This window comes from Cylas formicarius, unplaced genomic scaffold (genome assembly GCF_029955315.1).
Source record: "Cylas formicarius isolate icCylForm1 unplaced genomic scaffold, icCylForm1.1 PGA_scaffold_9__14_contigs__length_23061073, whole genome shotgun sequence".
Classification (NCBI taxonomy): Eukaryota; Metazoa; Arthropoda; class Insecta; order Coleoptera; family Brentidae; genus Cylas; species Cylas formicarius.
The window spans coordinates 2,586,039-2,611,546 of NW_026844365.1; the positions used below are offsets into that span (position 1 = coordinate 2,586,039).

Here is a 25,508-nt window from a genome sequence, read left to right on the forward strand (position 1 = left end):
GTTAACATCAGTACTGGTTGCTGGCCAATCCAGATAATAAGATAAGATAATTTTACACAATCTGAACAACATCCTTACCTACCTAAGGGCCAAATGATATCACGTGTTCTTGCAGAATCTACTATTATTAATAACCACCAAATAAGCATTAGCGATAAACTCTGATACATCTTTATCCGAGTTGTACTGATAAAATCTGGTCTAATTGGACCCCTAATACATTTTTGCAACAATTTACGAGGGAAACGTCAGCGGTATCCGGGCAAAATCCGGAAATTCCAAGTTGCGTTGGAAAGTTCATGTCAACTTCAGTTAGCTGTCGAAGGTACCGTTTCTCAAATAATAATAAAAAAAATAATGGAAAAGAAGGCGGCATTTGACTATTGTCCCGGACAAGAGATTGATTTTAACGAGGTGATGCCGTATTTGTTGGACATTACGCCGGACGAGCTAGAGAGATGTCAGGTAATGTGACAAATTAACGTTTACTTTCGTTTTGAATTGTTTGCTGAATTGAATTGGAGCGCACCGAAGTCGATGGGGGTTAACGAAACTTGTAAAACAAAAAAAAAGGTTTTTGGCGGAATAGCAAAACCTTAATAAGGACTTTTTAATCGGACTTCATTAAAAAAGGGATTTTTAATTCTCTACACCAATTTGGACAATAGAAAAATGCTTTAAAGCGTTTTCAGTGCGAAATTAATGTAGTGGAGTGATAAAAGATGTAACGAAAGAGTATAAGATAGTTAAAGTTTAAAAGGTAAAATGTGAAAAAAAAATATTTCGAAATAGTTTTAATTTTTTTTTATTAAAATATAAACAAAGTGCTGTCAGTGTGACGCGTTACTTTAAACCGCCATGACAGTACTTTAGTACTTGGACACAAATAATAGATGGCACTCGTAAGAGTAGACGCGACCTTCCTCTCTATCTTATACTCTTTGGATGTAAAGTCTGTTCATAGATATAAGAAGTGACTAACTGATACGAATTAAGGAAAGACCCGGGCAAGCTGTAAAAATGAAATATCTCCGAACAGGTCCGTACTTTGGTTAGAATTAAAATTATTTCGAGGTTTTGTCAGGAAAGATACTAAACAATATTTATTTATTTATGTAGGTATTTATGTTTAAATCTAAAACAAAGTTACAAATTATTTTTATTATCTATTTAAATTACTTAAAAATTATTCACATAATATATCAGTATCACTATCGCTATCATCGTCTGTTCTAATTATCATTTGTTCTATATTATTTGCAATATGGATATACGATTGTTCCGCTTTTTCTATATGTTTAACGGAATTTCCCCAACTTTGTGGAGGGATGTTAAAAACAAATGGCAGATTTCAGTTGGTGCCAAGCAGGTTCAATGGGATTAAATAAATATACAGTGATAAGGCGGCAGTCTTAAAACTGTATGCCCTAGATTTTTTGCATAATTTTCCCAGACATATTCCTTTTGTAGGTTCAAGATTTGTAGAACCTCAATGAATTGCTTGTGAAAATAAATGTCGTTATTATACATGCAGTTTTGGTTTGTTGGTTTTGTGTCACACGAGGAAGGGATTTCAGTCAACTGTCTACTGTGATTACTTGCATTGTCCATTACAATTACGCTATTAGGAGGAATGTTTGGAACTAGTTTGTTTTTAAACCAAGTTTCAAATAAATCAGCAGTGGTGTCTTCATGGTAATCCAAAGAAGAATCTTTAATATTTTTCGCAGACAGAGAAAGTCCATTTGGAATCCAACCATCTTTAGAGCCAGCATGCAAAATAGTTATTCTTTTACCTCTTTTTGGTGACGCGTTTGTTTTACACTTATCAGTTGGGTCAACCCAACCCTTTTCCGGGGTATCATAAGTGTCGAACCAAGTAAATAATTGGGTTGTTCTCTGTAAACTTGCCTTTTGTCAATTTTTTTAAATCTAAAACCCATGTGTCCATGTGTTGAATACACTTCCGTAAGGTAGTTCTGCCACATTTAACACCGGTTTCATCTTTTTCAAGTCTCCTAATTAAGATATCTAGGCACGCTTTGTTCTTCGTATAACTGGTAAATTTTATGCCGTATTATATCTTGATCAGCATCGCTTCTTTTTTTCCTTGCTGAAATGGGATTATTCACAATTTTCCATACAGTTGATGGAATTTTCGTCAATGTGACCGTTTCTTGCTGGCACCACGTTCAATGAGGGTCAAACAAACATTGTTTACAACTTCCACATTGTCTGTTAGTGACCACCCACAAATCCCATTCAAAAGCAATTGGGCACTTTCTTATATCTATGAACAGACCATAACCACTTCGTATTGTAGATAAAACCCTCGGATTTATTTCGCGAATTACGGCTGACTACGGAAGAGAGACTCGGTAAATTAAAAGATCCATCGAGACGATATAAATTGACCACGGCAACTGCACTTCAGGTATCGCCTGAAGCAATAGTTTTCCAAAATTTCGAAAAGGAGGTGATTTACGAGGCCACCATATCCGTCATTAACCGAAGCTCGGTAAGCCAAATACCTGTCTCGTCATTTGCCTATGATATATTCAAAATGTTTTACTTACGTAATTTGAATTTTGTCAAAAGTAGATTATTTAGTTAGTTAATCTGATATGAAATTTAAGTGGTTTGACGCCATTTGGATGACAAGTAAAAGCTTTGGTTACCGCCATCTGCAACCTCGAAAATTGTAGATGCCCCAGAATGTAAAAGTCGATTTTGAAAATTCTGCGCATTTGTCCATGAAGAACGGCAGTTTTACGTGGAGATCGATGCCCGGATTGAAACGTCTTCTCAGAATAAAATTTTCCCCTTCAGACGAAAAGCGAGACTATCGCAACAAAATCACAGTTGCGACGGAAACGGAAAACATCACCGTTCCCATATTCGGTAATTTTTATAAGGTTGTTCGGAAAGTCATTTCGTTTTTTCCCGTCAGAGGACTTAATTACGTTTTTTCGAAACCAACTTCACACTTAAGCCGCATAACCATTACATGTCTTGAGAGCTGATATTGCAAGGCTTGTGTGTGAAAAAGTTCTATTAATTCTACGCAGTAGTTTTTGGTTGGTGCCCTTTTAAATATGGAGAGCAATAAGCAGCATTTTCGTCATATTTTACTTTTTTACTTCAGTAAAGGTAAAAATGCTGTCCAAGCGAGAAAAAAATTGACGGATGTGTATGGAGAAGGCGTGTTAACAGTACGCCAGTGCCAGAACTGGTTTGCAAAATTTCGATCCGGCAATTTTGATGTCGAAGATGCACCACCGTCTGGAAGGCCGGTCGAAGCTGACAAAGATGCGATAAAGGCATTAGTTGATGCAAATCGGCGAATAACTACACGAGAGATCGGTGAGAGATTAAATTTGTCGACTTCGACTGTTTATGGTCATTTGAAAGGCATGGGCTTAACCTCGAAGCTCGATGTGTGGGTGCCCCATGTCCTTACGGAGCGAAATTTGTGTCGTCGCGTCGACGTGTGTGATTCGCTCCTCAAACGTCAAGAAAATGATCCATTTTTGAAGCGGATTATTACTGGGGACGAAAAATGGGTCGTATACAACAATGTTAAATGCAAGAGGTCATGGAGCAGAAAAGATGAACCGACTCAAAACGTGTCAAAAGCCAACATTCACCAAAAAAAGGTGATGCTCTCCGTTTGGTGGGATGCCAAAGGAATCGTTTTTTTTTGAGCTTTTGCCGGACAATACAACGATTAATTCAGAAGTCTATTGTCATCAACTGGACAAATTGAATGATTCACTTAAAGAGAAGAGGCCCGAATTAATCAACAGGAAGGGTGTAGTGTTCCACCAGGATAATGCGAGACCTCCCACAAATTTGGTCACTCGCCAAAAACTTTTACAGCTTGAATGGGACGTACTGCAACATCCACCATATTCTCCAGATCTGGCGCCTTCCGACTACTATTTGTTCCGGTCCCTGCAAAATTTTTTGGATGGCAAAACCTTTACCTCAAATGAAGATGTCAAAAACCACCTGAACCAGTTTTTTGCCAGCAAGGACCAAAACTTTTATGAGAGGGGAATTATGTTACTGTCAGAAAGATGGCAAAAGGTGTTGGACCAGAACGGCCAATATATAATTTAATAAAATATTTATTCATTATACGAAAACTGTCTTTCATATTCCCCAAAAAAAACGAAATGACTCCGAACAACCCAATAGTTCGCAAAACGTGTATTGTTGAGAACAAATTTTGCTCGCTAGATTGAATGCACTTATAATAAACTAAAACGTTATTACCGTAAAATCAAAATTTTTCATCTACGGATAGTTATATTATGCCACAGTCCAAAGTTACGTCAAGGTGTGCCGCAGGGATCAATACTAGAGCCACTATTCTATTACTTGTGAATGGCATAGAACATAGAAAAATGGAGACCGAAAACACCTATAATCTTGCACCATTGCACCATGGACTTGTTTTCTTATACTTACGAGTTTTTTACAATTTTATGAGCATGATCCCTTAGGTATCGGGGCCAAGCCGATCATCAACTTACCGGACAAGGTCGTTTTGCAAGGGACCGTCGTAAACCTAGCGTCGGAAACGCATTTGTTCCTGAAAAACTCCAGCGATGTGCCGGCATCCTGCACTTTTTCTATACAGGGGCCTTTCCGGGTCAATGTGAGAAAAATAGCGTTGGAACCACTAGGCACCGGCGAAATTATCATTCAGTGCGTCGGTACTGAGGTCGGCTATTCTGTGGGTCGCGTCGAAACGCTGCTGTGCAACGATCAGATCCGCTTAACCACCGTGCTGGAATGCGAGGTGAAAACCGCCAGCATTTTTCTGGAAAAGAACTGGATGACGTTCGGTGACGTTTACGCGGGCCTGACGAGCCAACGGAGCTTGATGCTTTGCAACCGGAGCACCTACGCGTTGGATTTTTGCTGGAAATCGCACAGTTTTGCGGCGGAGGACCGTTTGAAACGGAAACTGCTGAAGCTGTCTCGGGAAATGAGCGAATACGAGAAAGTACGGTGCCAGAAGTTGGAATATTTGGGCGTCGTGGACCAGGGCGCGCACTCCAAAATCTATGAGCGCATCTACGAGGCTCAAAAGGGCCGATTATTGGAATCTCACGCGGGATTCGCGTTCGAAAACGGGCATTTTAAAATAGTTCCCACGGTACGGCATAACATTTTAATTTTCATTTTAAATTCGGGTTTGCGAATCCGACTGTGTTTTGAATGTGATAAGTTTGTACATTGTGGGTTTTAAATAATAATACTATAGATAATATGTTTTTAAATGTTAACCACTTCCATGGATCCATAATTAAAATTCCCAGTTTTTGTTTTTAAGTGTAAAAAAGAACACATTATTCCAAAAGAGCTGTTTTTCACAAAAAAATTGGTCGTACTTATTTAGAAAAGGTTTAGAAGCATATCTACCACCCTGTACTATAGTTCTAATATACTAATAATAATAATACGAAAGCAAATTAGGATTCAGATTAAATTAATTACAAAAATGGACCGATCGTCATAGCTAATATATTGTTCTGGTTATTGCTTTATATAGGTTGGGCAAATTTGAGGTTATGTATAAATTGACTTCCCTTATCTCCAAAATGCATCATCTTCCGTCTTGACAGCTTATTTCCTTTCTAAACTCACTCGCCCACTCTATATTTTATGGCCAAATAGCACGATCTCGCTTCCACCGTGTTTGTTCGTATAGACGGGGACAATCATGCCGGATTCGACGCGGGAATTCATATTGCACTTTTCGCCCGTCAAAAGTACGACGTACGAATGCACGGCGCACCTGGACATCGTCGGCGTTGCCGAAAGAATAAGATTTACCATGCGGGGCCGCGGAATGGGACCCCGATTGATCATCAACGTGAAAAATTTAAACGTTAATACTATTTACGTGAGCGATCGCCATCGCTACGAACTGGTCGTCAAAAATATCGGTATGCCCTTCAGTATATTACGACCTGTCGTTTATGTCGCGTGTCTCTGCCCTTCAGTGCCGGTGTGTTTATTTGCGACAGCATATTTCGCGTGTCTCTGCCCTTAGTATGTATTGCACGATCAGCACTAGTGATTGAAAGAGGTACTGGGCGTGTCTCTGCCCTTAATACCAACCGAAACTCCCAGATTTTATGCAAGATATATCTGTTATCTGTAATTTCTGGTGATATTGAGTAATATTAAGTTTGTTTTATTAATCTTCAGGATATTTTTTTTAGTTTCAGATGTGAACCGTATCACCTCGGTGATGGCCTAATCATCCTCCATTTAGACTCAAAAAACTTAATTATAAATATAAAATTTTGTTGTCGCGTTTACCCTCTCTCACACGTGAACTTTGCTCGATAGAAAAATTCTTAGTACTGGCCAACTAAATTCTTATCAGCCTCCAAAGTAAAAAAAATACTTAATAAAAATAACTTGAGTTTCGAACAGTACGTAACCACAACCACATCAAACGTAACGCTGAAAGAAAATGAGACGTGAGAGATTATTATTGCTGTTAAGTTGACAATTGCAGGCGACATTCCCGGTACAGTAAAGTATCGGTCCAAGATGACCGACCGCGGCGCCGACATTTCCTGCGTCCCCGATACATTAAAAGTGGACCCGAATTTGTCTAAAGCGTTCGTCGTGACGTTATGCTCGAACGTCCAGGGCACCTTTATGGAACCGCTGCACTTCGAAATCGACGAATCGAAAGAAATTCTAAGATGCATCGTCACGTGAGTTTCGATTGTAAACGCGAAACGTCTATCTCCCTGTATAATAGTCGGGAACCAGTATATTACTAGCCGATTTGTGAGAAAGATAATCGAACGAGATGATTGCAGGGGCAACGTGCTATGTCCGCTGTTGGAATGCGTCCCGAATGCCGTGAACTTCGGCACAGTCTCCGTCGGTAAGTGCAATAAAAATATTAACTTTTTTTTTTAAATCAACCGAGTTCAGAGATCGTTGGACTTGAATTTAACACGTATTTAACGAGGGTTCGAACATCAAGCGGGATTCGCATTGCTTAACGATTCTCTCGTCGATATCGAATTCGAAGTGGTGCACGAATCTGATTCGGCGGGTGGCAGAGTGACGCTTCGCGTCGAGCCCAGTTCTGGCAGTGTCAGTGCGCGATCGCAAAAGAACGTCAAGGTACGCGAAATTTAAACGACTTTTTAACTTCAATAAGAAACCGCTTTAAGGTTCTATTGACGTCTCCCGCGCCCATCACGTTCAAGACGATCGTATCGGTCCTTATGTGGAAACCCAATCAATATGCGATCCACCTTCCCATACGGGGCGAATTTTCTTACCCAAAGTTCTCCTGTCACCCAAAAGATATCGTGATCAAGTTTTGCTTTATAAACTACGAGTACAAAAGAACTCTCCGGATTAAAAACGAAACCGATTTGACGGGTCGTGTGAAGTTTTCCCACGACAAGGTATGTTGCAGAGATAAGAAGGGCGAATTTCCATCTCTCTCCCAGTGTAGTTATTTTTATAGACCAAAAATTCACCTTTCTCAAAAACTTGGACGTAGCACAACACGCACGTCAAATGCAGGCTAAAAATTACTCCCCCACAATGACAAATGACGCTCACAATTTATCTCAATTTATCTGCTTAAAAGTGCGGACACGTGCGAGTGACATGGACGCGCGGCCCTGAAGATGCGAAGTGATATTTTGGCGAAACGCCAGGGTCAAACAACGAACGGATGAGCACCCGGATTAGCACCAATACATATATATATATATATATATATATATATATATATATATATATATATATATATATATATATATATATATATATATATATATATATTTATATATATATATATATATATATATATATATATATATATATATATATATATATATATATATATATATATATATATATATATATATATATATATATATATATATATATATATATATATATTTATATATATATATATATATATATATATATATATATATATATATATATATATATATATATATATATATATATATATATATATATATATATATACCACCTGCAGACGGGTCACAGAATGAATTTTGGAGAAAGCAAGGAGATCGCAAACATTACAAAATTCAAACAGAGAACAATAAGGGAGGCGATTGAAATTCAAAAAGATGATAACATAAACAACAGAGATGATGCCTCAACCCTCCCTGCAGTTTGGAAAGTGGTACTAAACCACACTAACAGCGTGATTGCACAGCCTATTGTTTCCACCAATAGCGAGGAAGCGCCAACCACCGCGGCGCAATCAAGTCGAACCAATAGCGAGGTAGCACCGCTAGTCGCGGCAACCGTGTCCCCCACCTTGCCGCGATACAATTTACGGCGGAGGGGACCGCGATTATAAAAAGCGCCGCACCGCTCATTTTCACCTCAGTTTAAGTGCTAACACGTACGAGTGACATGGACGCGCGGCCTCTGAAGATGCGAAGTGATATTTTGGCGAAAAGTCAGGCGAAAGATCCTACTCCAGGGTCAAACAACGAACGGATGAACACCCGGATTACCACCAACACAGAGTGTTCGAAGTATTTACATATCGCGCACTACGTCCATTTTATCGTCGACCAAATCGTCCATCAGAGCAGTTAATTTGATTAACCATGCACCACGTTTACTCTTATTGATAACTCGCATCCCCAGAGACGCCGTACGGTGCGTTCAGAAGAAACTATTGCTGCTGCTCGTGCAAGAATTGAAGCCAAACGATCATCAAGTAAGGCGTAGATTGGTCGAATGGGCCCAAGACCAGATTGCCGTTGTTTCCGATTTTCATAAGCGAATTTTGTTTAGCGATGAAGCGCACTTCTGGTTGAATGGCTACGTTAACAAACAAAACTGCCACATTTGGGGCGAAGCTCATCCTCAAGTCCAAACACCGTTGCATCCAGAAAAACTGACTGTTTGGTGAGCTTTATGGGCTGCTGGAATAATTGCTCCGTACTTCTTCAAAAACGATGATGGCCAGAACGTTGCAGTCAATGGTGATCGGTATAGAGCTATGATTACTAACTATTTCGTTCCTGAATTGAATAACCATGATATCCAGGAGATGTGGTTTCAACAAGACGGCGCAACATGTCATACAGCTCGCGCCACATTCGATTTGGTGACCGCCTAATTTCATGTTTTGGACCTGTGAATTGACCACCAAGATCTTGTGATTTAACACCGCTAGACTACTTTCTGTGGGTTTATGTAAAGTCATTGGTCTATGCGGATGAGCCACAAACGCTTGCCTATTTGGAAGACAACATGCGCCGTGTTATTGCCGATATACGGCCACAAATGTTGGAAAGTCATCGAAAATTAGACGTCCAGATTGGACTACATCCGCGCCAGCCGTGGCGGTCACATGCCAGAAATCATATTTAAAATGTAATGCCACGAGATTATCTTTCGGATAAATAAAATTTATGTCAATCGAATAATCCAGCGTTGTTTTATTGCAACTTAAAGTTCTATACACATTTAAGTTTAAGATTTGGGAAGAAAATTTCACCGTTCGTCATTATTGGTCTCGCGGACCTCCTGCGGTCTGTAATGGATAATGCGTTTTTAGAGAGAAGACGGGAGAACAATCCGCTGCGTTCATACGGAACGTGAATTTCTAATACCCCCCAGCGGCGCCGTCGAAATCGAACTGCTGATCAAAACCATTTCGTTGGGGCCGCAAGAATTGCCGCTGAGGTAATTCCGGAAATTCTAACTGTCATGTTTATACCGATTTAAGCAGGCAGTTTTCCAAAATAGCGTATTTCGTGGTTATATTTACTAGGTATTATTTCACTTTCAAACTTAACTCGCAAAGCCAATATAATGGCTGAATAATTATCAAGATTATCATGAATACGATATCGCTGTTGACAGTAAAGTTCTCCAAAATATATACCGTTTTTACGACATAATCCGGTATTTAACTTGGTTGGACTGGACTGGAACCTTCGGCACTGCACTAACACACAATAACGCGTTTTACCACAAACCGAAACTCAATTTTGGCAAACTCAAGTTGGCATCTTCAGGAGAAGAGTAAAACTGTGGCAACCAAAGATGAGTTTGTTACAGAAATGTTTACAAAATTTGGGAAAACGATGTTTTTTACAGGATTTTAGAAACCAAATATCTGCTAATATTAACCTAATCTTAGTGCTAACCTTATGGTATAAGTTAAGTTCCGTTGCCCGTGAAGCCATCGAAGTTTTAATCTTCTCCTGAAGATGCCAACTTGGTTGGCGAAACGCGCGTCAAGTACGTAAAATGGTAAAACGCGTTATTGTGTGTTCGTACTTCGGTACTTTCTGCATACAAATGCTAAAAGCTGACGGAGTTGTATAGAGTTTCATCGGTGAGATTCCTCGATTATTATTAGTCCGAAAATCCATTCTCACTTTTAAATCCTATGGTAAACAACTAAGTTTGTTATCTGTGTTCCCCTCTACTAAATATAGTCTGTTCATAGATATGAGAAAGTGACTAACTGATACCAATTGCTGATGACACGCTTATTTCAGTCTCTGGAAAGAAATAGCTGCCAAACTGAACGCCGAAATGCAGTATTTCTACGAATGGCTGTGTCAAAATTAAATAGCTCCAAAACCAAGTGTATAATAGCATAATTTTGCCTCACTTTTCATATATTTGTTCATTGCTTATATCTTGAACAAAATAAGATATAAATAAGTTACAGTTACAAGAAAATAGGGTAATGAGAATCATCCTAAACTGTGATAGATATACTCCTATAAAGAGTATGTTAGACCAGCTAAATTGGCTAAATGTCGGGCAGTTCATTAGAAGAGCAAGTTTAATATTGGTTTATGGAATTGCGCACGATCACCAACCGGGCTATCTTAAATTATGGTTGGAAAAAAGGTCAAACTTTTATCAATATAATATACGTTCCAATCAGCACTTCAATGTTTCTATGGTAAAAACAACAAATTTACAGAAAACTCTATTCTACGATGGTGTTTGTAATTTTAATGAACTGCCGGATAATATTAAGGGCGCGCCTTGCCCAAGAGTGTTCAAGAAGAGACTTACGGGGTATTTGCGAAATTTTACTTGCCAAGTGCAAAAAATGTATAAATAAATAAATAATTGGCCTTTGTTGTTCTCTGTAAACACTAATTTTTTTCTAGATATTTCAGTCGAATTCTAAAAGAATCCATTAAACTTGGTTTTGTCATTTTTTTTTAAATCTAAAACTCATGTGTTGAATACACTTCCATAAGGTAGTTCTGCCACATTTAACATTGGTTTCATCTTTTTCAAGCCTCCTAATAAAGATATCTTATGTAGGCACGCTTTGTTCCTCGTATAACTGGCAAATTTTACGCCGTATTATATCTTGACCACTTTCATCTACACTCGAGAAAATGTCAGCATCGCTTCTTTTTTCCTAGCTGAAATGGGATTATTCACAATTTTCCATAGAATAAACTAAGTAGTACCACAATTTTATCTGAATTTGAATTCCGAACCTTTAGGTAATAATCTTGTTGCATTGTATGTTAATGACCACCCTTGCATAATCCCATTCGAAAGCAATTGGTCATTTTCTTATATCTATGACCAGACTATACCTCGATGGTAGGATTACCGCCTAATTTACATCGCGTTTCAGTTTTGAACTCGGAGAAGGATTGACGCAGGAATTGTGCCGGATATACTGTAACGGCCAGGGACCAGTCATTTCTTACTCCCCGGACGAAATCAATTTCAAAAGAGTAAACGTTTTGAATCGATACGACGCGACGCTGACCCTCGCCAACGATTCTCCTATCCCGGCCGACGTTAAACTGTATTTCGTAAATGTTATCGAATCAGCCGAGGCCGCTTATTGAACGTCGTGCTTACAGAAAGACGAAAACGTCTTTAGTGTCGACGAGGAATCGTTGCGATTGGAAGGCCAAGAAACCAGAAGTGTGCGAGTTTCGGCGTATTTCACCAATCCCGGTAAGGCGAGAGAGACGCTTTTCGTCGACATTTCGGACGGGGACACCTTGTCCGTGATGGTGTCGGCGGACGCCGTCGGTTCGTCCATTTACGTCGAACCGTTGATCACGCCTCGATGCGATCTGGGCAAACTGCTCACGTGCAAAGAGTTTTCGCTCGATCTGGTGTTTGCGAATAAGGGAGATTTTTCTCATAAAATTCTCTGCTCGAAGAGGAAAACCGTGAAGAACCTTAAAGCGGAAGACGAAGAGGATTCCGAGTATGAAACCGTGGTTTACATATTGCTTTTGATTTGATATAGACCATATAGTTTTTCATACTGATCAACTAAATTTATTGATTTAATAAAAAATGTGTATTTTGGAAATGAAAAAATCAATTTGTTCTCTAATTTACAGTTATACTTTCGTCTCTGTCGTAAATTGTATATGGTTAGTGAATCTTCTGTCTTCTTTCAGGGGTGTTTTTAAAATGGAACCCAGCCATTTCGAATTATGCGAGAAGGGACGCAAGAAGGTCTCAATTAAAGGGTACTCGAGGAGGCCTAAGATTGTGGAACAGACGTTTTACTGTCACGCCCTCGTCGGCCAATCGGCCGTCCCTCAGACCATATTGTGTTTTGCGGTCGCAGCCGAATTCGTAGATCCGACCCTCGAATTTAGCAAACGGGACTTGTATTTCGAGATGCAGATGTTGGAGGCTGCGCCCGCTAAGGCACCCAGCGGTACGTTAGATCAGGAACATATTTTTGGAGCGATAGAATATCATGTCAAAGAATTTTTGCGTTTTTTGATGAGAAATATTACACTCAATACATAACTCAATACATAATCGTATAAAATTCACTATCGAGATTGAACAGGATAACTCTATTAATTTTTTAGACTTAACTATTACGAAAGTGCAAAACAAATTAGATTTTTCAATATATCATAAACCTTCACACACGGACACAGTCATACATAACAGCTCAAATCACCCTTATACACACAAAATGGCTGCATTTAACTCTTTTATAATACGCCACTCTCAACAGAAAATTACAACAAAGCACTTAATATCACTACACACATTGCACTGAACAACGGCTACAATCCGTCAATTATAGATAAAATTATAAATAAAAAACAAATACAGACAACAGTAAACTCCGAAACCAAATACAGAACACGAACAATTTAAAACAATTACATACATAGGAGAACCTAGCGAAAAAGTTTCAAAACATCTGTCAAAATTTGGTTCAAAAATAGCTTTCAGAACTAACAAAACAATAGGAAAATATTTAAAAAACAATAAATCAAAATGTCCAAAATCCCAAAAATCAGGTGTCTACAGGTTGAAATGTGGATCTTGTCCTAAAATTTATATTGGACAAACAGGTAGAAACGCATTAACGAACATATAAGAGCGTTTAAAAATAATAGTCTAGATTCTAATTATGCTACACACTTAAACACAGAAAAACACATTTTTGACGACAATTTTGATATATTACAAACAGCCACAAAAAGTAGAAAATTAAATTTATTGGAAGCCATGGAGATTAACAAAATGACACATTCAAATGTATTGTTTAACGATCAATTCTCACAACAACATTAATTAAGGTTTTATTGAAATTTGTCGGTATACGAGGTCTGTCAATTAGATTCCCGGAAAAGTGGCAACACTGCGACTCTCGTTATGCTACGGCGTTCGCGTTGTGTCATTCGAAAGAGGATTCATTTCTGCGTCAGTTTCGTCTCGATCGGATGTTCAGTTCGTGTGTTACAGTACTTTGATCATCGGCGTGTTTAGACCCCTTGTCGCGAAAATGTGTGCTAAAAAAACTGAACAAAGAGTAGTGATCAAATTTTTGGTCAAACGTGGTGTAAGTTCCGCGGAAATTATGAAACAGTTAACCGATGTGTACAGGGATGATTGCCTGAAAAAAACAGCTGTCTACGAGTGGGCTAAGCGGTTCAGGGAAGGCAGGGAGTCGGTGGAGGACGATTCACGTGAGGGAGCTCCCTCCACCTCTCGAACGGCACAAAACGTCGATCGCCTGCGCGTGCGTGTGCTCGGAGACCGTCGGGTAAGCCTCAGAATGTTGGAAGACGAGTTGGGTATCAACAAGGAAACCATTCGACAGATGCTACACGAGGATTTAGGGATGCGCAAGTTGTGCGCGAAAATGGTTTCCCAAAGTGCTCACAGTTGAGCAGAAAGAGCTTCGTTTATCCATCTGTGAAGACATGATCTCTCGAATTGAGGAGGAAGGAGAAGGCTGGATGTCAAATGTTATTACCGGAGACGAGTCTTGGGTGTTCCAGTATGACCCTGAGACCAAACGACAGAGCATGCAGTGGGCGGAAAAGGGGGAGAAGCGCCCCACAAAAGCCAGAATGTCGAAATCAAAAGTGAAATCTTTGCTCATCGCATTCTTCGATATTAATGGAGTTGAACACCACGAATACGTTCCAGCAGGTCAGACAGTCAATGGGAAGTTCTACATTGAAGTTTTGAAACGTCTGAAGGCCCGTGTGTTTCGTGCACGGCCGGAATTGGCCGAACGTCATTCGCAGTTCGCGATTTTTTGACCAAAAACGGCATTCCAACGCTTCCGCACCCCCCCTACAGCCCGGACCTGGCCCCCTGCGACTTTCATCTCTTTCCACAATTGAAGTCCTTCCTCAAGGGCAACCGATACGACGGCGTCGAGGAGGTGCAACGTGTCACGACACGGGTGCTGAGGGCCCTATCTTCAGGGGGTGCTTCCAATGGTGGATCCAACGGTGGCGCCGGTGCATCGAGCTAGAGGGAGACTACTGCGAAGGCTTATAACTTAATTTTAAGAATTTATGTATATTCCGGACCGTCCGGGCACTTTTCCGGGAATATAATTGACAGACCTCGTATATAGTAGCAGGTAGTTTGTAAATATTACATTTGATAGAGACACGGTGTTGTCATGTCAAAATGTATAATTTCGTGAAAATCTGAACTTTCAGTTCTTATTCATTTTGATCATTAAAAGCTATTTGTTTTTTCTGTGTGTGAATTCATTTAAAAGTAAAATTTTTTCTATTGAATTAATAGGAAGTGGGTTTATAATATGATAAATCGGAATATTTTAACAAAAAGAATGCGCTGGCGTTGTAGACACGTTGTGCATGAGCAATACCACGGGGGTGAACTTGCAAGTGTCGTTAACGGTAGACGACAGGTTCAAGATAGTCGAAAATAAGGAAAAGAAGCAGAAAATGGTTCGACACATCGACGCGGGAGAAAATTTTATCGCCCGCTTGCAGTACCATCCGAAAATAAAGCACAAACGGAAATATAAAGAGTGCGGCGTGTTGCAATTGAAATACGAAGATCATCCGAAGACCGTATAAAATACGATGTACCATTCCGTCTACGGTTATGACGAAATACGTGTTTGCAGGATATCATTCCCTTGCACGGCGCAATCATTTTCCCCACCGTTAAAATGTACCCCAATCGGGTGAACTTTTCGGGCGTCCCTAACGGCTCCGCCCCCTACAAAACCGTCATCGTTCGGAACGTCAGTTCCCTAGAAGTGTCGTACAAATGGAAATGGTTGGGGGGCAGTTTCGCGGTGCGACCCACGCCTTCAGCTTGTACGGAGGTAATTTAAATGAAAAATCTTAATTGCTTGAATGCCCAGTTTTTTTCGTAACCTATACCATCTGTCAAAGTAAGGGCAAAATGTAAAAATGTAAAAAACAGTTAAGCAAATCGAGGTTCTGAAATGGCTGCCAGATCGCGTAATTGACATTTTGAATTTCAAAACCCGTTTTCTACATTAATGTTACTTCCATACCATTTTAATGCTCAGATGCTCCACCGCGTACCAGTGGGTCTCACAAACGTACACTCTAAAAAAACCAATAAATAAAAACTAAGAGGGAAAAAAAAGACATCAGATACAATGAATGTTTATTTTCCACTTCTATTTTTGATTCGTACGCCAAAGCAAGAACGTTATTGTTTTTGGCTATGATGTATGTTGTGGTACTTTTTCACAAACAGCCCTAAAAATATACATTTAAAAAAATAATAATAAATTTGTGGGTATGACTAATATATGTAATGTGTTTTTGTAATATTTGTAATTTTTAAATTCGTATATGTCTATTGTTTTAGATTTTCTGTGTTAGACGTTTTATTTTTTGATAGCGAACTAATTAATTCTTTATATGATCTCGCTTTTTTTGTCCTTTGTTTTGCAGTTTTTGAAAAAGACCTGGGCTGCCGGTCGAAACGTCAATGACAATTACAATGTTTTAAAATTATTTGTGTGTTTTGTTCACTGTGGACCAAACCCTAAGAATCAACCTATAAAAAATATATATATTTATATATATATATTGTCACGTATTGATTCACGGATGGAAAAATGTGATGACACTATATTCCGGGATATCATCCGTTCGCTCATTGAACTCCGACTGGAATCCTGCAAATCCTGCATCCAACTGGAATCCTGCAGACGTTTCGCCAAAATCTCACTTGGCATCTTCAATGCTCGCGCTCCGAAAACACTGGGAGGTTATCGGCGGTGCGTGCGGTATTTATACCCTGCGCCGGAGATGGTAACGGTGCTGCTTGTGCGGGAGGGGAAGTGGCTCCGCCCCCCGAATTGTCGCGTTGTTAATTTCGCCCGATCGTAGTTGCGATGTCCCCGTTGGCTGCTGCGCACGTGTTGGATAAATGCAGAGCGTCGTCTCTCGTATTGAGGTGTCCGGACTTTTCTATTTCGATGGCCTCTCGTATAATCCTAGTCCTAAAATCAGGAGTATTAGCTATTTGTTTGCAAGTGCCGAAATCAATTTTATGGCCTGTCTGATGTTGGTGCTGAAACAAAGCAGATGTTGTTTGTTTGTTTCTTATGGCTAAACGATGTTCCTCGAGCCTGGCTGAAATCCTTCTGTTGGTCTGTCCCACATACGTCGGGCTGCACGATCCGCATGCTACACTCTATACTCCTTGGTTTTCCAGAGTAATTTTTTGTTTTGGGTTTCTTAGGATTGCTCCGATGGTATGATCAGGTTTGTATGCCGTTGATATGTCGTGTTTCCGTAATATTCGGCCGATTTTGTCAGTAATCCCCTTGATGTATGGCAGGACAGCGATCGATCTTTGTTGGGTCTCGTCCTGCACTCTCTGCTGCGGCTGTTGTTGCCTTGCTGATGATGCGCCTTTGGTATCCGTTTTGTCGAAGACAGGTACTAATTTTTTTCAGTTCTTCATCTCTGTTCCTCTCGTTTGTGAGCCTGAAGGACCGAGCAATTAATGTATTTGCCACTGCCTGTATCTGTGATGGGTGGTGATGAGATTTAGCGTTCAGATATCTATTAGTGTGTGTTGCTTTTCTATAGACAGTGTGTTCCAAATGTCCATCTTCGGCCCTTGTGATGTGCACATCTAAAAAGAGCAGACTGTTATCCTCTTCAAATTCTATTGTAAATTGAATCCTTGGGTGAATGGAATTCAGATGATCTAGGAATTTCAAAAGCTCCTCCTTGCCAAAAGGCCATACTACAAATACGTCATCAACGTATCTTGTCCATAGTTTTGGCTTCAGATTTGCCTTCTCTATTGCTTTCTTTTCGAAGTAAATCATGAAGAGGTTGGCAATCACAGGTGAGAGAGATGATCCCATTGCTGTTCCATCTATTTGTCGGTAAATTTTCCCGTTGTACATAAAGTAAGCGTTTTTCAGGCAATGTCTTGACAGATCCATTATGTACGGCGGAAGATCTTCGTTTTCTTCTATAAGCAAGAGTGCCTCTTCTACTGGAATGCTCGGGTAGAGGGATTTGACATCCATCCTGAGAGAACCTAAAATCTGAGTGAAATGTTCTGAGTTTTTAACATAGGAATCTGCCTTTTCCACTATGGGCTGAAGTGCACTGGCCAGATGTTTTTCCAGCTTGCATAATGGTGAGTTAAAGGCGCTCACGATTGGACGCAGGGGAACCCCGTCCTTATGGATCTTTGGGAGCCCGTAGAATTTTGGGCAACGACTCGATTTTTCCCTCGGAATAAGTTTCTTCTTTGTATCCTCGTTTATTGATGAATCGAGAATTTTGGACTTAGTTGTTTTTTCCAAACATGTCGTGGGATCTCTGGTGACTAGTTTGTATATTGGGTCTTTCAAAATATCCTCCAATTTTGCATTATAATCCGACGTATTCATGACGACAGTGGCATTTCCTTTGTCTGCTGGCATTATTAGAATATCTTCGTTTTTGTTTAGATTCCTTAGAAGCTTAAATAATTAAATTGTAAATTTGTCGTCAGTTATTTTTATTTTATTTTTAATTTATAATTTTTTTAAATAAATACTAGTGAAAAATTTTCCAATGGTTTGTAATAATGAAATTGGCGAGTATTTTTAATTGTAGTTCATGATTTTGTTTGTTTTTTTTTTTAAAGAACTTTGGGCCTACTGAAAAAGGGAAAGTGGGATTATTATTTCAAATTATCACTGATAAAACCTTCAATGCAGTTCGAGAGGCTGTCATAAATAAATTCATTTTGTTTAAACTAATGACGAGCAGTGAAATTTTCTTCCAGAATCTTAAACTTAACTTAAAAAACATGATTTTTTTTATCAAAAAATCAGTAAAATTTTTATTTGTTAACTTATTGAAATTTTTTTTGGAGACCGAATCTAAATTAATTAAAATCGTAGGAGCGAAGTTACATTGACAAGCATTAATTAAAAAAGTGGTCTGTTCTCTGTTCCTCGGATCGGACCTTGGGGAAGTTTTTAAAGGTTGTTAAATTTATCTCTTACGGTTGATTTTTAATCTATTTTTAAATTAAAAATTTTCATTAAAAAAAAAAGTTGTTAAAATCAAAATTTTAAAAAATCGTCTGGGGGATCAATTTTCCATCAAAAGTACTTATAAAAAATATATATAGATTATATTTTTATGATCAAGTGGACCCCTTGACGTGATCTAACTCTTTTGTAGATGCTTTTACGCTCCAGCATTTCCGGAAATAAAATATGTTAACTTGTCTAAATAACGTTGAGGTTATTTGTCAGTAACGGTTTTTTTCCCCAAGAAGTTTGTGAGCTTAAAATTAGCCTTAAAAGAATCGGAATGACCCGAAAGTTAACCATAGATTTAATTTGAGAGGCTGGCGGCTTAGTAGAACCGGAAGAGTTCAACCGCGACGGCCGATCCGACGTGGAAGAAATGAAGAATGTTTTATTTGCCGCATTGAAGCAGTTTTCCGACTTTAAATCGCGCGCCGAAGATATTTTGCTCGTAAAAGGAAACGCGAAAGTCGATACAACGGATCCGTTTTATCTGGTGCCCTGCGAGGGGGTCATAAAACCCAACGGATACGCGGTGATAACGGTGGCGTTTGATCCTCCGCATAACGCGGAAGTGTGCGCGACGCTGGCGTGCACGGTACGCGGGGGGGAGGAAGAACTTTTGCACCTCACGGGCACGTCCGCCAAGCAAAGTTACAAACTGAATACGGATCACGTGCGTTTCTCGAACACGGTGAGTTTGTTACTTTCGCGAAACCGATCAAATCAAGTTTCGAGAAAGTATCCGAGCCCATCAATGAACGCGAAGTGTCGAAAAAAGTTCCGCAAGTATTTTAAAAAAATTGATTGAAATTTTTTTGGAGACCGAATCTAAATTAATTAAAATCGTAGAAACGAAGTTACATTGACAAGCATTAATTATGTCTGTGATAAAATATGTTTTTGTGGCCTGTTCCCTGTTCCTCGGATCGGACTTTCGAGCCGATCAGGTATCGGCGACCATTTTAATTGTGTCTGCTCTGAAAGTTACTATCCGGTGTGACACGAAAGAGATCGGGTTCAAACCCGATTGCGGTTCCGTTTTTTTTTCTCTTTAAATATTTCGTTTTATTATATTTTATGTCGTGACTGCTCAAATTTTTGGAAATTATTGTTGCTGAAGCTTTCCACTTCGAAAAACTATAGCGGACGGACATTGAGCGTAAGGCTTTGGAGAACCCAAAACTAAGAGAACTCTTTCAAACCATTTAGTTATTCTGCGAAGTCTGCTCGGGCGAACTGGTTTTGAGTAACGACGGCTTGTGCAACTTCAGTTTTAACGTGTGTTGCGACGACATTTCCGTTGATGAGCCGGGCATCGGGACGCTCGACGTACATCCAAAAACGGGACTCGTCGCCCCTAGCGAAAGTGTCTCGTTAACTGTTCGCTACTTTCCGGGGATTCCCGGTGAATTTAGCAAGACGTTTGTTGTCGAGGTATTTTTTTATTGGCGAAATTAGTTTCCGTAACCTTTTTTTTTTAATATTTTTTGATTTTACGTATACTTTTCAGATCGGATACCTGGATCCGTCGGAAATATTGGTGAGCGGATACGCCACACCCAGTCAAGTTTATTTATCCGTTCCGAGGTGCGACGCAAACGAAATAGACGTTTGCGACGCCTACAAGGCGATATCCTGGATAACTCCAGAGTATCTGGGTTGTTTGGGAAAGCGGCCCGACGACGGCGTCCCAGATGACCACCGACCAGCAATTTGGGAGGATAGCGATTGGGAATACCTAACACACGATGTACGACGTTTATCGTTTAATTTAGTTCATAAAAATTTGAGAATTGAAAATTCGTGTGCATATATACGACGGCAACGCCAATATTTCCCGGCCTGAATATGAAAGAAACAAAGTAGAGTAACAATTTTTTATTATTTTTCAATATAATCCCCCTTAACTTCAATAAACTTGTTACATCTCTTAAAAAAAAATATTCTAACCAAAACAGCCTCTTTTAACTCAACTTCATCGTTAAACCGCCGTCCACGTAAGTCCTTTTTCAAATATCAAAAAACAAATAATAGTCGCTGGTGGCCATATCTGGACTATAGGGAGGATGATCTATCTGTTGGAACCCACACTGTGAAATGAGAGCTTGTGCAACACCAGCAGTATGGACAGGCGCATTAAGGTGCAAAAGACGGACGCCTCTGGTCAGTTTTCCTCGACGTTTTACACGTATGCAGTCTCGCAATTTATGTAATAATGTTGCGTAATATTTACCATTGACAGTGGTATTAAGTGGTATTAGTTTCTTTAAAATCTATCAAAAGAATTCCTTCACAATCCCAAAAGATCGTGGCCATCACCTTTTTTGTTGACTGGCAGACTCTGAATTTTCTTGGAGGTGCTTCAGCCTTACGACGCCACTCCATTGATTCTTTTTTCGATAAAGGGTCATAATAGGGAACCATAGTTTCATCTCCCGTCATAATAGTTTCTATCGCAGGCTTCGGTTCCGACCCACAAAGTTCCAAAAAAAAAAAAAAAAAAAAAATATATATATATATATATATATATATATATATATATATATATATATATATATATATATATATATATATATATATATATATATATATATATATATATATATATATATATATATATATATATATATATATATACCTAAATGATCATGCAGGATTCGACGAACACTTGTATCAGAAAGCTTAGTAATTTCTGAGATTTCCTTGACCTTACATACCAACCAGCCTTTCTTTAATAATTTTAGGTGCTAACCCATCTTTTGTGATACACTTCAGGACTGCTCTATACTCAATTTGTGTTATGTGCGACATTGTTTCGGACACGTCTTGTTTAAAATGCTGTCAATAAAAAACTATTTGACGCAAGACTTCATTTTTTTTTTCGCAGCCTACTAAGATATATATTTAAAAGAAGACAAAGTTTTATCGTGATACTGGAGCTACATCTATGGCAGGCCGGGAAATTTTTACGTTAACCTCGTATATATATAATTTCCGGATTTTGTCGGTTATTATTCGAAAAAATATCGTTGTTCGTAAGAGTATTGGAATGAAATCGCATATCAAAATAGCTTCAGTTTCAAGTTGATATATAGTTCTCTTTTAGGAACTCTACCCAGACCCGGTAGACATTGACATGTCCATAGAAAGGGTTTTGGCGTGTAAGCACATCACGGCAAACAAGAACGTCCTACGCGAGCATTGCGTATCGAAAAAGTCTTTTCATATTCCCAAGTTCCACGTGCATCCGTACGTCATCGATTTCGGTGACGTAGTTAGGGACGTGACGGTTTGTTATTCTGTGCTGATACACAACTACGGCCCGGTTAAGACCGAAGTGAAACTGGTCGAACGGGAACGGTCCTTATTGGAATCGAAGGGGTTTCGGGTGGAATTCTCGAAACGTTTGTTTGCACCCGAAGAGTCAGCCGCAATTTACATATATTTTTCCCCCTCCGGATATCCGAACGATATTCATCGCGTGAACGAAGTGGCCCACTTGCGCGTTAAGCACGGCGCAATTGTGTCCCTTAAAGTAAGGGCAGTGCTGGTTTGATCACGTAATTACTACCGATAATAAAAAAAATTAAAAGTTCGTTTTGTTTTTTTTGTAGAATAACGATTATGGCGACGACGACTATGACTATGAAGGTGACGATGTAGAGGTTATGGTGTCTTATTTTTGTTTGGGTGTTGTTGACTTTGAGATTTTGATTTTTTTCGAATATATATCTTTTTCAGTGTTGGTGTGTAGTGCTGCTGATTTAACACGTGTTAATAAAGAGGAAACGTGTTTGTACTCTAGGACCTACTATATTAGAAATTAGTAAGTAGAAAGGACGTTACGAACATTTTAATTGAATACGAAATAACGGAGGATAATTTAGTCAAAAGGTTTTGGAATTAGCAGAACCAATTCGAATATTTGAGGATAATGAAGGTGTCCAATACCAAAGAATTTCAAGACTAAGGAATTATGGAGGGAACTTATTCTTAAAATATTTTCGAGACCTACAATTGTGAACTTATTTATCCATCGAGACATTTGACATGTTTAGAAGAGGATCTGCCACACCTGGAAGTCGATATTGCAGATGAGGTTGGAAATGAGGAAAGGAATCAAATAGCAAATATGCTCTTATAACAAATAAAAATATATTTTCGAATTATTGCTCTCTTTTTTTTGTAATTCACATAATAAGTGCAAAATTTTATTTCTTTCCTCCTGGATTTTCTTATTTCTTTCAATGGCATTTCGTAAGAAGTTAATTTCTTCTATTCGAGCTTCCTCGATATTTGTCAGCTTTCTTCGAAGATAAAACATTAAACTCTTTGACTTCCTAACCTTGGTACTTCTAAAATGAAAACATGTTATAAGCCTTTAATTAATTTTTATTTCATTATCGCGTCGTTTATGATCCGTTTCGCTCGGGCTACGTTAGTCGAGCTTCGGCGATGACGACTCGTTTATTTCGCGGCGACAACGTTAAAAGAATTCAACTAGGTCGCGTAAAATGTAATTAAATGAAGTAAATGCGCATCGATAAAATTTATGATTTATTGACATTTACAAAGTATTGTCACAGAACATTCCAGAAAATACGACGACTTATTGCCTACTTTCTAATCGATTAGAGCCGTTTAATAACGTGTAGATTTTTTTAAAAACTTTTTATGCTTTTTATGCGCCACCTTAATTCATATATAAAATATATTGTCCCATCGAATATACACCATTTGAAATAACTCGAATATACATATATTTATTAACCTTTAATGCTCTAAATTGAATAATGTTATCAAATACGAAGTTTTTGCACTAAACATGCAAAATGCCTTTTTTGTGAGCTACTATAAAATATTAAATTAATTTTACCTCGTACCGTTACACTTTCTGCGTGATAATACATAAAGTCGTGAAAAACTATTTGTTAAGGGGTTATGTTCCTTATGTTACGTTACGCTATGAATTTACTACCCACAATTTACTGAATCCTTAAATTTTTTTTGGTTAGTTGGACGTGGCTGCTAAAAACAACTGTCCGTGATTACTGATTAATGATTTCACTTCGGGAGCCATCTTCACCGGCTGGCAAGGAGGTGGTATAACGCTTTCTACTTACCAAACAAATTTCTCTGCTGATAACCTCAAATTATTTGCGCGTTTTAAGCAATTCGAAAATTCATTTTGTTATTGCAATGACGAGTGCATTAATCGAAGACGACGTACCTCGGTTGTCGGGGCATGCCATGGAGGCTCTGGCTGAATTTTATCGCGAACAAGAAGAACGCAAAGCTGTGGAAATTGCCGCTGATACAGACTTTGTGTTCCATGAAGATTGGGTAGCGTACTTTTAAATCGTCAAATAATTATCTATACCGGTTTCTTTGTAGCAACTCAGCCAGTTTTGGTACGACGAGGATACCATTGACAAGCTCAGTACAGTGGCCGTTAAGGCGGCCGGCCCAAACAGCAAGATAGCATTAGTATCATGCCCTTCGCTTTTTCGAAAAACGGAAGCCAAAGCCGGCGATAACGTTAAAGGTTTGTGATGCGTTGCGCGGGGTTCGTAAGCGAGGTCACTTGTTGCAGTGACATTATTCGAGTATGATACGCGTTTCGCGGCGTACGGTAGCAGCTTTGTGTTTTACGACTACAACAGCCCGCAAAACATTCCCCAAGAGAACAAACACGATTACGACCTCGTCGTGGCAGATCCCCCGTTCTTGTCTGAAGAGTGCCTGACGAAGACTGCCGTCGCGATCAAATTTTTAACAAAAGGAAAAATAATCTTGTGCACTGGTTTGTATTTAATCGCCTTCTGTTGACTTTGAGCTTAGTTTCGCACTTTTGAAGGGACGAAGATGGCAGAGCTGGCGCAGAAGCTTTTGGACGTGAGGGACAAAAGTTTTAAGCCTAAACATAAAAGTAACTTGTGTAATGACTTCTCGTGTTTCTCCAATTTAGATATAGACCAGCTTTTATAATCATACAATAAATATTTTTAGAAGAATCATATTTTATTTTTTCGTTTTCTCGTTATTTAACCGCACTTACTTAAGGTCATTGGGCCACCATTTAAAAAAAAAAACCGAACGCATCAGACAAACATAATCTCTATCTGATCTATGGTGACGCGTTGTCTCGCGTCAGCCAAGCCGAATTCGTCCGACTTCACTCGACCGAGCCCGAGACAAAAAAGACGTCCGCCCTTCATTTTTTTTCATTGTCAAACATACAAGAGATTGCTTACAAATAATCTTATTTATTGTAATCATCGGCTTATTATTCTAATGTTATCATGGAGTTTTTGTTTAACGTGACGCAAACCTTTATAATAAAAGTTTTCTTTTCCTTCTTAATTTTGTTTAATTATTGTCCTTCAACGTTCATTAAAATAAATTAAAAAATACTTTACTTTAGGAGTATTTATTTGAGTAGTATCGAAACAAGATTTGAGTACTATCGAAATGAGTAGGTATCGGAACATCCCTAGGAGCTACAAAATTGAAATTTCCCTACTTTTTAACCCTCCACGAGGTACATAAGCTTGTAAGAAATAGCCCTGATCCGACGCCGGTATCGATCTTTTTTTCGCGATTTTCGACTGTTTTTTGCACCTTGCTATGAAACACCAATTTGAAGATATTG

At 38.9% G+C, this 25,508-nt stretch overlaps 2 protein-coding genes across 2 annotated transcripts; both read left to right on the forward strand.

Annotated features, from left to right (window-relative positions):
- The first annotated feature begins 207 nt into the window (after positions 1-207).
- On the forward strand, positions 208-23,025 carry LOC132707652 (hydrocephalus-inducing protein homolog). The gene is made up of 21 exons (XM_060679573.1): positions 208-465; positions 2,324-2,518; positions 2,706-2,901; positions 4,509-5,167; positions 5,723-5,960; positions 6,542-6,746; positions 6,855-6,922; positions 7,010-7,167; positions 9,614-9,741; positions 11,681-11,864; positions 11,916-12,271; positions 12,471-12,736; positions 15,157-15,386; positions 15,443-15,646; positions 19,173-19,547; positions 20,066-20,290; positions 20,367-20,606; positions 21,963-22,391; positions 22,471-22,507; positions 22,598-22,682; positions 22,744-23,025. Exons 1-21 carry the CDS (start codon positions 358-360, stop codon positions 22,877-22,879), a joined length of 4,722 nt encoding a protein of 1,573 aa, XP_060535556.1. The 5' UTR covers positions 208-357; the 3' UTR covers positions 22,880-23,025.
- Positions 23,026-23,912: 887 nt separating this feature from the next.
- On the forward strand, positions 23,913-24,868 carry LOC132707546 (EEF1A lysine methyltransferase 1). Its single transcript, XM_060679441.1, has 4 exons — positions 23,913-24,199; positions 24,251-24,401; positions 24,450-24,659; positions 24,714-24,868. Exons 1-4 carry the CDS (start codon positions 24,056-24,058, stop codon positions 24,842-24,844), a joined length of 636 nt encoding a protein of 211 aa, XP_060535424.1. The 5' UTR covers positions 23,913-24,055; the 3' UTR covers positions 24,845-24,868.
- The last annotated feature ends 640 nt before the right edge of the window (positions 24,869-25,508 follow it).